The sequence below is a fragment of the Etheostoma spectabile genome, chromosome 6, assembly GCF_008692095.1.
Source record: "Etheostoma spectabile isolate EspeVRDwgs_2016 chromosome 6, UIUC_Espe_1.0, whole genome shotgun sequence".
NCBI classification, from domain to species: Eukaryota; Metazoa; Chordata; class Actinopteri; order Perciformes; family Percidae; genus Etheostoma; species Etheostoma spectabile.
In genome coordinates, this window is record NC_045738.1 from 10,224,352 (window position 1) to 10,239,260 (window position 14,909).

At 40.4% G+C, this 14,909-nt stretch overlaps 1 protein-coding gene across 4 annotated transcripts; it reads left to right on the forward strand.

Moving 5' to 3' along the window:
* The first annotated feature begins 126 nt into the window (after nucleotides 1-126).
* pklr (pyruvate kinase L/R) lies at nucleotides 127-14,821 on the forward strand. 4 transcript variants are annotated; one of them, XM_032518438.1, is made up of 13 exons: nucleotides 127-188; nucleotides 591-628; nucleotides 4,942-5,106; nucleotides 5,729-5,820; nucleotides 5,942-6,073; nucleotides 7,967-8,153; nucleotides 8,864-9,137; nucleotides 10,622-10,772; nucleotides 11,657-11,809; nucleotides 11,931-12,097; nucleotides 13,748-13,814; nucleotides 14,172-14,286; nucleotides 14,463-14,821. In XM_032518438.1, exons 1-13 carry the CDS (start codon nucleotides 142-144, stop codon nucleotides 14,567-14,569), a joined length of 1,695 nt encoding a protein of 564 aa, XP_032374329.1. In that variant the 5' UTR covers nucleotides 127-141; the 3' UTR covers nucleotides 14,570-14,821. The 4 variants fall into 4 exon arrangements, with proteins under 4 accessions (XP_032374329.1, XP_032374332.1, XP_032374330.1 ...); XM_032518441.1 differs by lacking the exon at nucleotides 591-628 and having other exon boundaries at nucleotides 137-188; XM_032518439.1 differs by lacking the exons at nucleotides 127-188; nucleotides 591-628 and adding an exon at nucleotides 1,854-2,107.
* Nucleotides 14,822-14,909: the final 88 nt, after the last annotated feature.

Sequence of the window (14,909 nt, forward strand, 5' to 3'; positions counted from 1 at the left end):
TGCAAAATCTATTAATTCATAAGTGTTAAATCGTTAACACTAATGTCCACCAGATGGCGCTAAAACGCACACCAACACATTAATTAACATTTGACGCTCTTGTCCCTCCTTATCACCATAAACTGTTAATATTTAAAGTATATGCTCACCACTCAGTCTTCACTTGGCCTGCTTCGTGCATCCAACAGGTTGGTCGTTTCCTTTCTAAAGATCTAAACTTTACAATCTTGCTTCACACTGTGTCTGCACTATGTTTGTATGCAGTGTGCCAACATTGTTTTGGTACCCTGCTGTTTATGTTACATTCTTTGTTTATTTATTAATTTTTAGCTGAAAATCTTTCCTGCTGTTTAGTCCTTTCAGATATTAATCACTCTACTTATTCCCTTTCATCAATTGTTTGCTTACAACCTCCATGAAAAGACTAGAATATACTGCTACCTGGCACCTGTATTTTATTATTTAAAATGTTGCAAATTTAGCTTATATATCAGTATTATATTATGTCTCCATGTGTTTAAGCAACCTTTACTACAGTCTGGTGCAATGCTGTTATTAATAAGTTTTCATACTATGTGTGTGCCACACAGAGCAGAGGGCTGCAGGGTTTCTCTCAACAGGAACAAAGGTATGTTTGTCCTTTGGCTAACGATTTACACCCTCTGTCTGCATGGGGTCATGTATGACTGTGCAGAGATATGAAATACAGCTTCCCGCACGCACTCTAAGAAACTTTGAGTGAGCTGCGTCACTGAGTGGAAAGGCACATCATTTCTATGTGCCACCTCAGTTGTCAAAGTCTCATATTTAAACAATCATATTCAGCCATTATTAGTCTACTGTTCTCTAAGACAGGTTTGTGTAAAGGCCAATAAAATAGCAAGCTGCAGTGGTGTAAATTATGCTTCTGGTAATATGTTTTTCTAACCTAAAAAGGTGTACCTTTTCTCTTAAGTCAGCCTTTTAAAAAGGGTAAAATAGCTTACAATTAATAGTGATTAAATAACATACTTTGATAGATAATACATTGGTTATGGCCATTAATAAAACTACTTTTGGCTTGCCAGGTTGCAGTTGATGAATTCTTCTAAATCATGACACTTTTTTTTTTTTTAGCTTTTTAGTTCATCATGTGGATTTTTCACAAGGGCTGTTTGACCTCTGACCTTCGCTGCAGGTCATCAGGGCCAAAATAAAAAAATAACTAACTTAACATTTATAACTACTGACTTAAATTATTGAAAGAACCCTTCATTACTGACTTATTAACATCTATGATTGTAGATGAATCACTTTTGCTTTTGACCTTATTGAAAGTAGGAAACAAATTTTTATTGTTGTTTTAGAGCAAACTGACAAATTATAAGGTCTAAGAAAGGATAGAAAATTATGAAAAAGAAACTGTTAAATGTTTTCCGATCCCAAAGTAACATCTTAAAATGTCTTGTATTGTCCAATACCAAAGGTTTAGCAACAAAACAAAGAAAAATAACAATTCCCCACATTTTAGAAGCTGGAAAGAGCAAATGTTGGTCATTTTACCAAGAATAATGACTTTTGTCAGTTGTTGAGGACTATTTTTTATGTAATTAGCTAGCTCATCAGTTAATCAACAAATTGTTTCAGCACAAATAATCATGTGGAAAGTAATGCAAAGATATTCCATGTCTGGTTTGGGGTCGATAGTCTTACCGGTTAGAGTTTCACAATCTGCAGTGATGTATCACTTTGTCTTTCAGTGCACCCTGATAGTTTAGGGTCATCACTGTGACATCTATTTTTAGCATCACATTGGCCCATACTGGCTACTAATTCATCCAAAATCACCAATCTGTTGCAAGCAGTGGGCTCACTCCAAATAGTCTGAGTGGGAGGAGGGATAAGGGGGCAGCAGAGGGGTCAGAGTGTGAAAATGAAGGAAAGAGACACAACTAGGCTTGTTCAGGACAATTCACAAGACTTAGAGAATGTAAGTGCACAACCTGAGCACGAACTAGGATAAAGGCAGAGAAAAATTCTAGACGAATTACAGGATAAAAAAATAGAGGAGGAGGAACTGCGCTGTGAATTTGGATCTTATTAAAAATTAATAGTTTTATGAATATGGGTAAGTGGACCAATGATTTTGTTTTGTATTTAGGGTTCAGAGTTATAGATTTTGTACATTATCCTAGAACTTAAGTATGATTAAAAATAAAAAGATGGCCTTTGAGGAATTGATTTACTTGGATTTACTGTTAAAGTGAACTGTAATGACAAAGGCACTTTGTGTGCAGTTATTTAGTGTATTTTAGGGTTTAATAATTTGTCCTTTTCCAATATCTGTGGTTATGCAATATATAATTAATTAATTACTGTATATGACCCAGGTGTAACTTGTACAGTATGTCAGATATGTCCCATCTGTTTGTTAGATGCTTCTTTAGAACTTTAGTACAGAATCATAGTTGGACAAACATCGTCCCTTTAACCGTGAGTTCACTGATCAATAGCACACGTGCACACTGACCTGCGTTCATGCAGCAATGTGACCCGCAAACAGGCCACACCTATCACCTAAACTCTTATCAGTTATAAAAGCTGTGTCTTGACTGATATTTTGCAGGTCTTTGACCTGCTTTATTTATAGTCAATCTTTTAGTAGCACGTAAATAGCTGCTTCTATGTACAGTATGTGTGTGTGCATGTATTTCCACGCACTCTGGGATGTGTCAGAGGAGGATCTCAGTGGGACACGTAATGATGTGTGCAGCGGTGCGGCAGAACTGGGTCACAGGAAGGTGGAGAGAGAGAAAAGGACACAGAGAAAGAAACACTGACAGCCACTGAATTCATTGGATGGAGGAGCTCTGCATGTTCACGTTATTCCTGCAAAAGGCACCATTTCCATCACTGAGTTTCCTCTGCAGACCTCAAGAGTTGTCCTTGTTTTTCTGCATGCCCAGTCTCCACAGAGGGCTTTGATATATTCCACACAATTAAAACATGAAACTCATTAAATTATGTTGGTCATCAAGGTCTTAACATTGTGACATTCAGTGCAAAAAGATGAGCTTTTCTTTCCCCACTTTGTAGATCTATAGAAATCTCTCTTCACCTCACCCTCCAGAACCCCCCTCCTTTCTCCCTCTTTCCCTTGTCCTCACCTCATCGCCCCTGTTGTGCCATTAGCAGCAACCTTGTCCGTCAGGCTCTCGTCCTCGTACTCTCTCTTCTCCTGTGGTGGCAGAAATAGCAGGCATGACTGATTGTGACATCCTTTAAAATGAAAGCCCTCAACCGGTACCACAATGCGTTGCATGAAAGACACTGGCTCCGTTTACCGGTTTGTAATCTCTGGTTTCATGCGACAGTAGTAATGGTGTCACTGGATGTTGAGAGGCTTTACGAGTAGTAAGTCTAGGATTTTCAAAGAAGAAAGGTGATAAAATAAATATTAGAAAGTATTTTTTGCCACAATTTGCTTGTTTGTAGAGGAATTGTTTGAGCATTGTTTTGTTGCAGTTAGATTGATTATGGATGAGTCAGCAGTAGACAAAACATATCAGATAACTGAACAATTGAACAACAATATTTTTAAGCTGCTCCAATTATTATTTTTATTGTAACAATGGCTCAAATGACTGTTATGCTCGCTCCTAATGATGAAGCCACGGATCTGTATTTCTTAACTCTGCAGTTTCCTGACACTCTACACAGCTTTTCTTAATTTCCAGCAGCAGCAGACCGTCCAGTAGGCCTACCTGTCTGACACTCTTTATATGCAGTGTGTATGGCCAGACACCAAACTGTAGCGACACGGTAACGAGTAGCTAGTAAACAAAGGGGAGCATTTTGCAACTAAAGAGCCAGATGTTTTCCCCAGAAACGAGCAGAGACCAAACCAGAGCTAAAAGGAAAGAGTATATTGGACTTCATTAAGTGGCCAAAAAACTAATAAAAATCCATATAAATGTGTGTTGCGTTAAAGTTAGTTAAAACTCAATTAAATCACCTCAATAAATGGAAGTTTCACAAGCCTTACTCAAAACTTGGTATCATTCTAGACCTGCTGTTGTTTTCCAATAGCAATTTTAGTTTTCACACTCATCTATTCATTTGGCATTGCCTCATGGAGGATGTTTTAGCACATTGGTTTTCAGGATGGAGAAGAACATGTGGCTCATAGATGCCCTCAGACTTTCCCTTCTTTCCCCATCACCTGACTGCCCCGCCCACATACACACCTGCTCCCACTTTCTTCATTAGCCCTGCAGATAGAATGTGAATATAGAATAGAATTTTCCACTCACTCCTCGCTAATTTGTTAGAGTTTCAGTGTTGGTCTTGACGTGCTGTTGCTTTCAAGCCTCTGTTATGGACTTTCATAGACTTGGATCCTATCACTGTTAGCCCGCTCACTCCAGCCGTGAGTTCTTCAGTAGAGGGGTAGATCATTTGTTATTAAACTGCGTGTCTCTCTCCAGTTATCTGAAATGCAGCCTCCCTCATATTAAAGGATTGCTGGTGTGGCGACACTTCTCATTTGTTTTAAATGTCACCATGCAGCCTTTTTTATTTCCTTTATATGGCATTGACATATCAGCCTTCTTTCCTGGAATATCTGCTGAACTGCAGTGTTTTGTTTTTATATTACCGACACGTATATATGACTGCTATGTAAATCTTCATGACCCCTCCACACTGTAGTTAATGTTAGGTCAGTATCTGTGGTGTGTTTTGTGCACACCTACTCCACTGCTGTCCCTGTACATTAAAAAGGAAATTATAGCTGCCATTTTAATCTCTGCTCTTAACACATACTGGATAGAAGTGTTGATGTTCTTCCTCATCAGTTACACACTTTTCTTAGTTCGAGGTGTTTAGTTCATTTGTATTTGCAGGTGGAGATGGCAGTTTAATGACTGACTTGACCCCTCTGACATTTCTTTGTCACTACAGCTCGCATCAGGCGCTACTCTGAGGCAATGACACTGCCGGACTCTTTCATCCAACGCCAGCAGCTGGATTCCAGCATGGCTGACACCTTCCTGGAGCATCTCTGTCTGCTGAACATTGACCAGGAGCCAATCACAGCGCGCAACACCAGCATAATCTGCACCATTGGTGAGTATGACAACTGGTCTCAGACAGCCAGTCTCAGTTTCAAGTTTGTTTTCTGGTTTCTGTTGTAGTCTGTCATCGCTGGTAGTCTGTCAGCTCCTGGGTGGCCTTCAGCGTATTGACAGGGTTTGATTCTTGGCTGGGGAGCTCTCTGCTTTTCTTATGCCCAAAAAAAAAGAGAACAATTAGAAGGAAATACATTATACTGATTGCTGCTTAGGTAGCTCTGACTCACCAGATATTGCCTGTAATTACTCACAAAGACCGCTCACTGAAGGGCTTGTATCCAAAGTGACAAAGCTGCAGATTAACCAACAAAGTTATTATTCAATGTAATCCAATCCAATTTCTTGGCCAATTAAATAGAAGGAAAATGTGGAAAAAGTGACCATCACAATTTTCCAGAACACAAGTTGACATGTTTAAATTGCTTAGTTTTTCAGTCCAAAACCCAAATATGTTCAGTTTCCTGTCACAATAAACACAGAAAAGAAGTCAATTGTCACATTTGAGAAGCTGGAATCAGTGATCTTTGGTCATTTTGCCCAAAAAACATGTTCAAATTCGAATTGTTTAGTTTTAACGTCAAACATCCTTTCTCTAATTTTTTCACTAATTCTTTCAGGTCCTGCGTCCCGATCAATCCCCAGACTCCACGAGATGGTCAAGGCAGGAATGAATATTGCTCGTCTAAATTTCTCTCATGGCTCACATGAAGTATGTGCAGTACTTCCCTGTGTACCATTTCTCACAATTACAGTACTTATACACACATGTATTGGTATTTCCTTCAGTCATGTATTGATTTTCTGTCCGTCTTCCTCCATGTGCCTGTCAGTACCACGGTGAAACCATCAAAAACATCCGAGAAGCGGTGGAGACGATTACCTCTGATCCCTTGTATTATCGGCCGGTTGCCATTGCCTTGGATACGAAGGGTCCAGAGATCCGCACTGGATTAGTGAAAGGGGTGAACATGTGAATTTCTCTAATATCGTATTAATTTAATTTATTAAACAGTCTGAAACCTTATCAATCTGTCCCATTCAGTTAGCTGCAACAGGGGTTGGGTGAAAAAATCTATAGCCTAGTATTGGGATATTTTCTGTGGAGTAATGTTAGAGCAATGTTGCTTTTATAAATCCCAGATTACCATAGATAAGTGTGTATACTGAATCAGCCTCTTATCCCGCCCTGTACACGCCCATTTTTAAACATAAAAACTCAATGCAAAGCACCTCATGAATACTGATCAGTATGTTAATGACCGTGGCAGTTGTTCTTTCGTGACGCCAAATCATGACAACTGGTGGAGAAAAAGCAAAAAACTTCTCAGACGCTTGGGAATTGTTGCCAATTGAATTATAATTTCAGCCTGTTGTTGCACAGTGTAGGGAAACCTGATCTGTAGACTACCTTTATTTATAATATCTATGTACCAGACCTATATAGTACAATTTAACAGAACTATACCTGTATATTATAGCCAAACAAGCCTTAGTGATTATTTATACTATCTATAAAATAAAACACTTAGCTGACTGCCATTTCCCTCTGGAAACAAGTGGTTTGCCCTCTCTACTGGACCCAATTCATTACATAGAATTACGTATTACACATCATGCAGCATTATGCACGGCGGTCACCACAGTATTTATATGTTTACAACAATTAAGAGTGTGTATAGCCTGTAAATCCAGACCCAAATCCGAAATATTAAAGGTCTGGCATTGAGTAATGAAAGTCGCCCATCTCGAGGGGCGGCACCAAGCGTGCATTTGAAAATCTCACTGCACACAATTGAATAACACTACAATCAATCACAACAACACACGACGAGTGCAGAACACCATACGCTAGCTACCAGCGGAGCTAACTGGTAGATTAAACCGCTATCATCTGTTTAGCTTACCTCTGGCCCACCTATATCAGATATGCCAGTGTGATTGGTGCAGCTCGGCTACAACCGTAGAGTTATGAGCAGTATTACTCGATGCCAGAGTAACTTGCTGCGCGTCGCCAATTCCCATTGCCTCCAAAATGTGCGTACGCATGGGTCAGAGTTTGCGTGGAGGACCACACATTCTCCTGTCGAGTTTGTTTTTTATAAATCACAACCTTTGGGTGGGAAGTGGCCCACGCACATTTTCAGCCCTGTTTTGTGCATACATCACATTTATAAATGACACCCCAGGTCACAGAAGTTTCAGAGGGAGGGGGCTGCAACCACAACATTAATGACAGGTTTTGGTCAATTTGTCTGCTTGATAATCACATTATGCACAATTGTATGTTTTTGTATACAATTGTATATTTTATATAATCATTGTTACATTCGACTGCAACTAATTCTAATATCTTGGCCTTACAACACATGTCTTGCATGTTTTAGCAGATTGTATTTTACATAAAATCATAAAAAACACCAGTTATCACCATCAGTGGCACTCAGAACTTCAGATGTGAATTACCTGAACTACTTCATCTCGGCTCAGACGCAGGTCGTGGTTTTGCAAAGCAAATTTAGGAAGGTTCTCTCCCAGGATGAGAAAGCCAAATATTTGATCTTCGTCATTTTATTGCATGAGACAGATAGAAGTTTGTCAATGTACTATATAGATTACAACATCAAAACTTGGATCAACATACTGTACTTCTTACATGCCATTGGAGAACACATTAATATAGGATAATCGCAGAGCATGAATTACAGATTAACAAATGTCTGAGTTTGTTGGTTTAAAGTCTGTAGTGTGTGGACCTAATTAAGAAATCTTTGTCTATAGAGATAATAAAGATGACAATGATATTTATTTAAAAGCAGCGTTTCATTATTTCTTCCCTCTGTCTTTGTTTTGTGTAGAAAGTGGAGGAGGAGGTGGAACTGGTAAAGGGAAGCCATGTCCGTGTGGTGACAGCAGAGAGTGACAAAGACAAAACAGACGGGAAGATTATCTGGGTGGATTACCCCAACCTGCCCAAAGTCCTCGAGAAGGGAAACAAGATCTACATTGATGATGGCCTCATTGGACTCAAAGTAGTAGAAACCGGTAATACCGATGAAATAATTAAGTTGACTTTAACAAACCTAAATACAGTACATGCTGTACTACCTCTTAATTGTTGTCTTAGATGTGTGTGTGTGTGTGTGTGTGTGTGTGGTGTGTGTGTGTGTGTGTGTGCGCGTGCATGTGTGTATATATTATAAATAGTATAAACAATCTCTAAAAATAAAATCCTAGAGAAAACAAATAGGCAAAAAGAAATCAACATAGTACACATTTTATACTACTAAATATTACTTTATCATAGTCTATGCAAAGTCTTGTTGGTCCTATGTTCTATTTTGTCACTATAATTCAAAAGTTGTTGCATGAATGTACAAAACACCACCACATAGTGATGGCCCTGTCTGTCATTCTGTCTCGCTTAGCTGAAAAACCTGTTTGAAAAACCAAAGATTGTGGGTCACCTACAGTTAGGGTTGAAATTAGAATCAAAACTTGAGAAATCCCATATACGTTTAAGAACCTTTCTTCATGAGTCTGAACTAAATGGCTATAGTACATGCATACATCTCAATATCTCCTGCAAGATTATTTTAATTTAGTAAATGTTTTTATCTCCTTCAAAGAGATCAACTCTGGTAAAGACTCTTTTGCCAACACAATCTTTACAAAGAAATATAGTTTTGGTTGTCCTCAATTCAGGGTTTTCCACAACTCTGAGGATAATTTAATTAACGCCTCCTTATCTGCAGGATCTGACTGGGTGGATGCTGTGGTGGAGGCCGGTGGGCTGCTGTGCAGTCGTAAAGGCGTTAATCTCCCTGGCTGCGACCTCATCGGCCTGCAGGCGGTCAGCGAGCGAGACGAGGCCGACCTAAGGTTTGGGGTGGCCCAGGGTGTAGACATGGTGTTCGCCAGCTTCATCCGCTCTGCCCAGGACGTCAAAGATGTCCGGCGAGTTCTGGGGGCACACGGACGAGACATCAAAGTGATCAGCAAGGTGGAAAGCCGACAAGGGGTTCAGAAGTGAGTCAAGGAAAATACTGAGAGAAAACCATTATGGCCGTTATTTTGAGTAGCTGGAGGCAGTGACAGTTTCAGAATGAGGCTGACTTTGAAATCTATCTCCTGTGGACAGCCAGCGGTCAGTGATGAATGGACACATGTCGGCTCTGGATGTTACACATCTATGATAAGCAGTCTGTGTGGCTGTCTGTGTGAGTTATAGCTGCCACTTAATATATCCGACGCAATTTATGTCACAGCTTTGTCATCTCCATTACTCATCTCTCACTTCCTCCTGCTGCTTGCTAACAGCTGACAGTGTCAACTATCCCCACTAACACAGAACGTTTAGAGAACGTTAGGGAACGTTAGTTTTTGGTTCTCTAAAGGTTCGTTCGAACCAAACCAAAACCTAACGTTTAGGGAACGTTCCCTCCTGGTTATAACGTTCTCTAAACGTTAAGAGAACCAACCAACGGTAACGTTCCCCTGCGGTTGCGCCGTACCTTCACACAACGTTCCCGTTTGGTTGTTTTTGGTTGTTCTGAGTTGGAAGTAGCATGGTTTGCTGGCACTTGATTTAAATTCACTCAAAAATGATTCGACTTACAAAATGTAAGTAAGATAAACAGCATAGCATTTATTTTTATTTAATTTTAATTCAATTTAGCTTAAAACAGTACTTTTGTGCTTGACTTAGTTTTTTTAACTGTTTTAGTGAATACTAAAACAAGAATTTATGGCTCTGATTTAAATGGGATTTTCTTTTAGATGTAATCATAAAGATTACATTTTGATGATTTGTATCAATATTTGGAATGAGAAGTCCTGTTTTATGTGTCATGCGGCTGTATTTTTTTCTTTAAGGTCCCGTATTGTAAAGTGATATTTCCATGTCTTTGTTTTTATAATGAAGCAGGTTGAGGTGCTGTATAGATATTGTGAAAGTATCAATACGCTCAATCCACAGAAGAATGCACACAGCCCGTATTCAAATATGGTGCCTTTTTAACAAGCCGTTAGGACTTCTGTACGGTTGTGATGTCACAAATATACTATACATATGTAGAAGGTGCAGCTACAGTGTTGTTACAATCTTTCCCTGGCTGCAATGATGGTGCAGAGACGTCGAGGGCCCCGATGTGGAAGACCTGGAAACCTTAACCCATCAGAGCAGACAGGGCTGTTTCAGACACAAAGTGAATACAGGTCTATCCAGAGAGACAGTACGAGAAAAATAATGTTTTTTTTGTTTTTGTTTTTTACATAAAACATGTTCTAGCAGAAATCCAATAGAACCAGAAGCTGTGAGCAAAATCCTGTTTCTGCAGATCAAGACTTGCATTTGAGTAATAATGCATCATAAACAAACCGTAGCACCATCGTTTTCCTGTCTCTGCTTCTTCCTACCTGCACACTCCTGTTTTCGCGCTCTTTTCCAACTCCTTTATTTTAATCCTAAACTCTCAATCCTTTGTTTCCTCCTCCCTCCACTAATCTGTCAGTTTTGAGGAGATCCTGGCTGAAAGCGACGGTGTGATGGTTGCCAGGGGCGACCTGGGGATTGAGATCCCAGCGGAGAAAGTCTTCATTGCACAGAAGATGATGATCGGACGTTGTAACTCTGCTGGCAAGCCCGTCATCTGTGCTACACAGGTCAGGAAGGAACACGCGCGTACACACACGCACGCACGCACGCACGCACGCACGCACGCACACCACACACACACACACACACACACACACACACACACACAGGATGCCATGATGATAAAATGTGCAGATTTAGACTCTAACAGTTTTATCCAATCAAATGGCTCCAAGTAAACTACCATTAAAATCTAACAGACACACATTGACCTTGCACAAACACCATAATGTACACACACTTACAATAATTTCATCCTCAAAGGCACACATATTTCTTCCCTTTCACACCCCTTTCCTGTTAGGCCTACACACTCGCTCACTCTCTCTCTCACACACACACACACACACACACACACACACACTCCTGCAGTCATGTTGAGTCACAGTGCTGTCTTGTTTATGTTACAGCTCCTTACTCATAGTGACAGCATAATAGCAGGTTTGCTACTCGAGATCTGAGCCCACAAAAATCACCCACAAATACAGTAACGCTTATCAGCATTAGCAAGCAGCTTCTTACCTACTACAAACATGTAGTCTCTCAGGCAACTCTGCAAGCAGTCTCATTTTCCAACTGTCTGCCTTGCTTGGAGACATGTAAGACAAAGTCTCCGGCATGTCAATAATCATCTGGTAACGTCAGTCTCAGTCTGATCTCTCATTTCTCCTCCACTATTGTCAAACCATCCACAAACCATGACCCCCTCTCTTCCTTCTCTCCCCAAAGCCTGTTTGCCTGTTTTTCATCTTTGACAAGAATTGACATACAAAGTGGCTTGTTTTTAATGAATTAATTGATCTAATCCCTTTTACCGTGCTTTGTAGAGACGTTTTGGTTGTGGTCAAAAGACTAATGGGGATGTGGGTTTGTGTGTGTAATGTGTTTGTAGATGCTCGAGAGCATGGTGGCCCACCCACGTCCAACCAGAGCGGAGGGCAGTGACGTGGCCAACGCCGTGCTGGATGGAGCCGACTGTGTAATGTTATCTGGGGAGACCGCCAAGGGACTGTTTCCTGTAGAGGCAGTCGCAATGATGCACTCAGTGCGTGTCTCCGTGTGTGCATGATGTCCATTCTGTTACATCTGTCTCATTGTAGTGCCCGCTAAAAACGCTCTCTCCCTCTGTCTTCTCCACACCCTTCCCTGCCGTCTCTGTCTTTCAGATCTGTAGGGAGGCAGAGGCAGCCATTTTCCACCAACAGCTGTTTGAGGAGTTGCGTCGGCTCACTCCTCTCTCCTCTGACCCCACAGAGGTCACAGCCATCGGAGCTGTAGAGTCCTCCTTCAAGTGCTGTGCAGGGGCCATCATAGTCCTTACCACCAGTGGCAGGTGTGTATACCAAACACATCACCACAAGAGTAGTATCAATCTTCTCTCCTAACTCTCTGCAAGAAAGTGAATAAGCATATATCCCAAAATGTCAAATTATTCCTTTAAGGTTAGAGAGAGATTGGGTTAACTGTTGATAAAAAGGTGAACGTGAACGTGAATAAAAGGTTTGCAACAGGTCGCAAACTCAAGTTTCCTGCATGAAAGTCAGACGCTCTACATACCCATCCACACCCCTAACCTCCACACTGTAACCTTATACTTCCTTGGATTTCCACTAAACAGTGGCATTGGGCACCTATCTTAAAGTGCTAAGTCATCCAATATGAATGTAATTCCTAGAACACTCGGCTAGCTTTTTACACACCCAAAAGCATGCACATACTGTGGAATTACAGACTAATTCACAGAAGAGATAGAACTGTGCAAATATGTCACTGGACAGACATACAGATGCTCTATAAAGGCTGTTGCAACAAAGTATATTGTTTTAACCCAGAGCAAAGCTACAGATTGAATATTACAGTACTAGTGTTGTGTGCTTTAGCATCCATAGAATAGAGTTTTATATTCGTTTTTGTTGTATATTCACATGTTTATTGCGTTCTCCTTTTTTGTGCGTTTACTGATTAGCCTACCAAAAATACCGATTTCTATACTCTGCACACGCACACAATATGGATATACTAAACATGGGAATGCATATTTTTAAATCACCAACCCATTTCTATGTACACAGGCACCACATACAGAAGGGGACAAATAAAAATGAAACAAAAACAAATGCAATTAACATCCTATTTTGCATGGTGACATGTATAAAAGGCTGAGTAGACACAGCTGACCTTGATTTTTTTTTATCAAGGTTGCAGTAAAACAAAACTAAGAGTCTACAGAGATGCTATCAGCTCTGTGAGGATGTACTTGCTGCATGCTGATGTGGACTAAAGTGCTCTCAATGACAAAGCAAACATGCTGATGTTTAACAGGAACAATGTTTACCACGTTGAAAGTCTTAGTTCAGTGTTCACAGTGTAAGCATGCTCACATTTGCAAAGTAGATGGGAATTTCAAAGAATTGGGTGAATTAACATGATTGTGCTAGATGAAAAGTAAAGGGATCACCAAAGTGAGTACAATTACAACAATGCGATATTTCACTCACAACTATAAATGTTAACCTATGGAGGTGCAAGAGGAAAAGTCAGGATCACTAAAGTCATTAGGATTCATCCTCTCGGCACAAGATTTCATGGAAATTCACCCGATAATTGTTGTTTCAGTCTGGAACAAAGTGGTGGACCAACATTAAGCATTGACTGACATAACACTAGCATGGTCGAAATGAGACATTGAGAGAGTGTTCATTATTTTGATGGCAGAAGCTTGTGTCACAAAAACTGCTCAACTGACAAGTGTCTCAATAGGGACATGAAGGACTCCACCACCATCATCGGAGGGAAAATGTTTTAGAAGAATGTGTTCATTCCCTTCAGTACAATGTATGACAAGGAGCAAGCTGTTCTGGCAGCTGGAACAACACTAAACTATGACAATTTGTTTATTTTTTTCCTTTTTAATTTGACACTTATCTATTGTGCCATCATTGATAATATATTTGTCCTGCTTCTTTCCTCCTTGTCTCTCCAGGGCGGCACATCTCCTGTCCAGGTACCGCCCTCGATGTCCTATTATTTCCATCACCAGAAGCCCTAAGGTACAGTCTGGCTTTATGAACCAGCAGTGCATTTGCCTTGCCTGATCACAACTTTGTTGTTGACACACTTCAGTACTGAACAGTGTGTGACAGTCAGTATTTACTCTCACTATCTGGTGTTGTAAATGGTGACAGCAGCACTAAAGATGTCAGATTGGTTTGACCGGCCGAGCATATTTGTGTGATATTTTACTGGAGTGTGTTTGTTTTATCAGACAGTTACTTTAAAACGTGATCATAGCACACTGCAGGACATGTAACACCATCCACAAGCAGTTAAAACATATGCCAATTTATTTATGCCAAACAATATGTAACAAAACCTTGAAATTAACATATCTCTGTCATATGCCTCAGGTGGCCCGTCAGTCTCAGCTGTTAAGAGGAGTGTTTCCCGTCCTCTTCCACCCTCTGCCTGCTCCCGTCTGGGCCGATGATGTAGACAACAGGGTCAACTTCGGCATGGACATAGGTGTGTGTGTGTGTGTTTGTTTGTGTGTGTGTGTGTGTGTGTGTGTGTGTGTGTGTGTGTGTGTGTGTTGTGTGTGTGTGTGTGTGTGTCCATTCTCCATTAGCATGCTCATTTATATGCTGTGATACTGTCTTGCTCATACACCTGCCTCTGTTTCTTTCCATCCACCTACTCAGGGAAAGCAAGAGGATTCTTTAAGACGGGCGACCTGGTGATTGTCGTGACAGGCTGGATCCCAGGCTCCGGTCACACTAACATTATGAGGGCAGTCAATGTCCCATAACAACTTGACCTTCCCTGACTCTAAATCTGACTGACATGCTGAAGTATGAATGTGATGAGAACCACTCTTTTAAATAAAACAATAACCACCGCTACTTTTTGACAAAGGTGTTTTGGCATCATCTGTGCTATTTAGACTCAATGGTAGGTAAACACTTGTCACTGGAACTGTTCTCATGAATGTTGAATTTGTGTTTAGCGTGTCTTGAAAGCGATGACTCCCCCAAAATAAATCTTGAATCATTAAGTTTAACGTGCTGTTATACTATTTCATGTCAAACTTAAGTTTCAATAATTGAGCCATCTTTTTTTTCATTGGTGTTATTTGTTCGAGTGATATT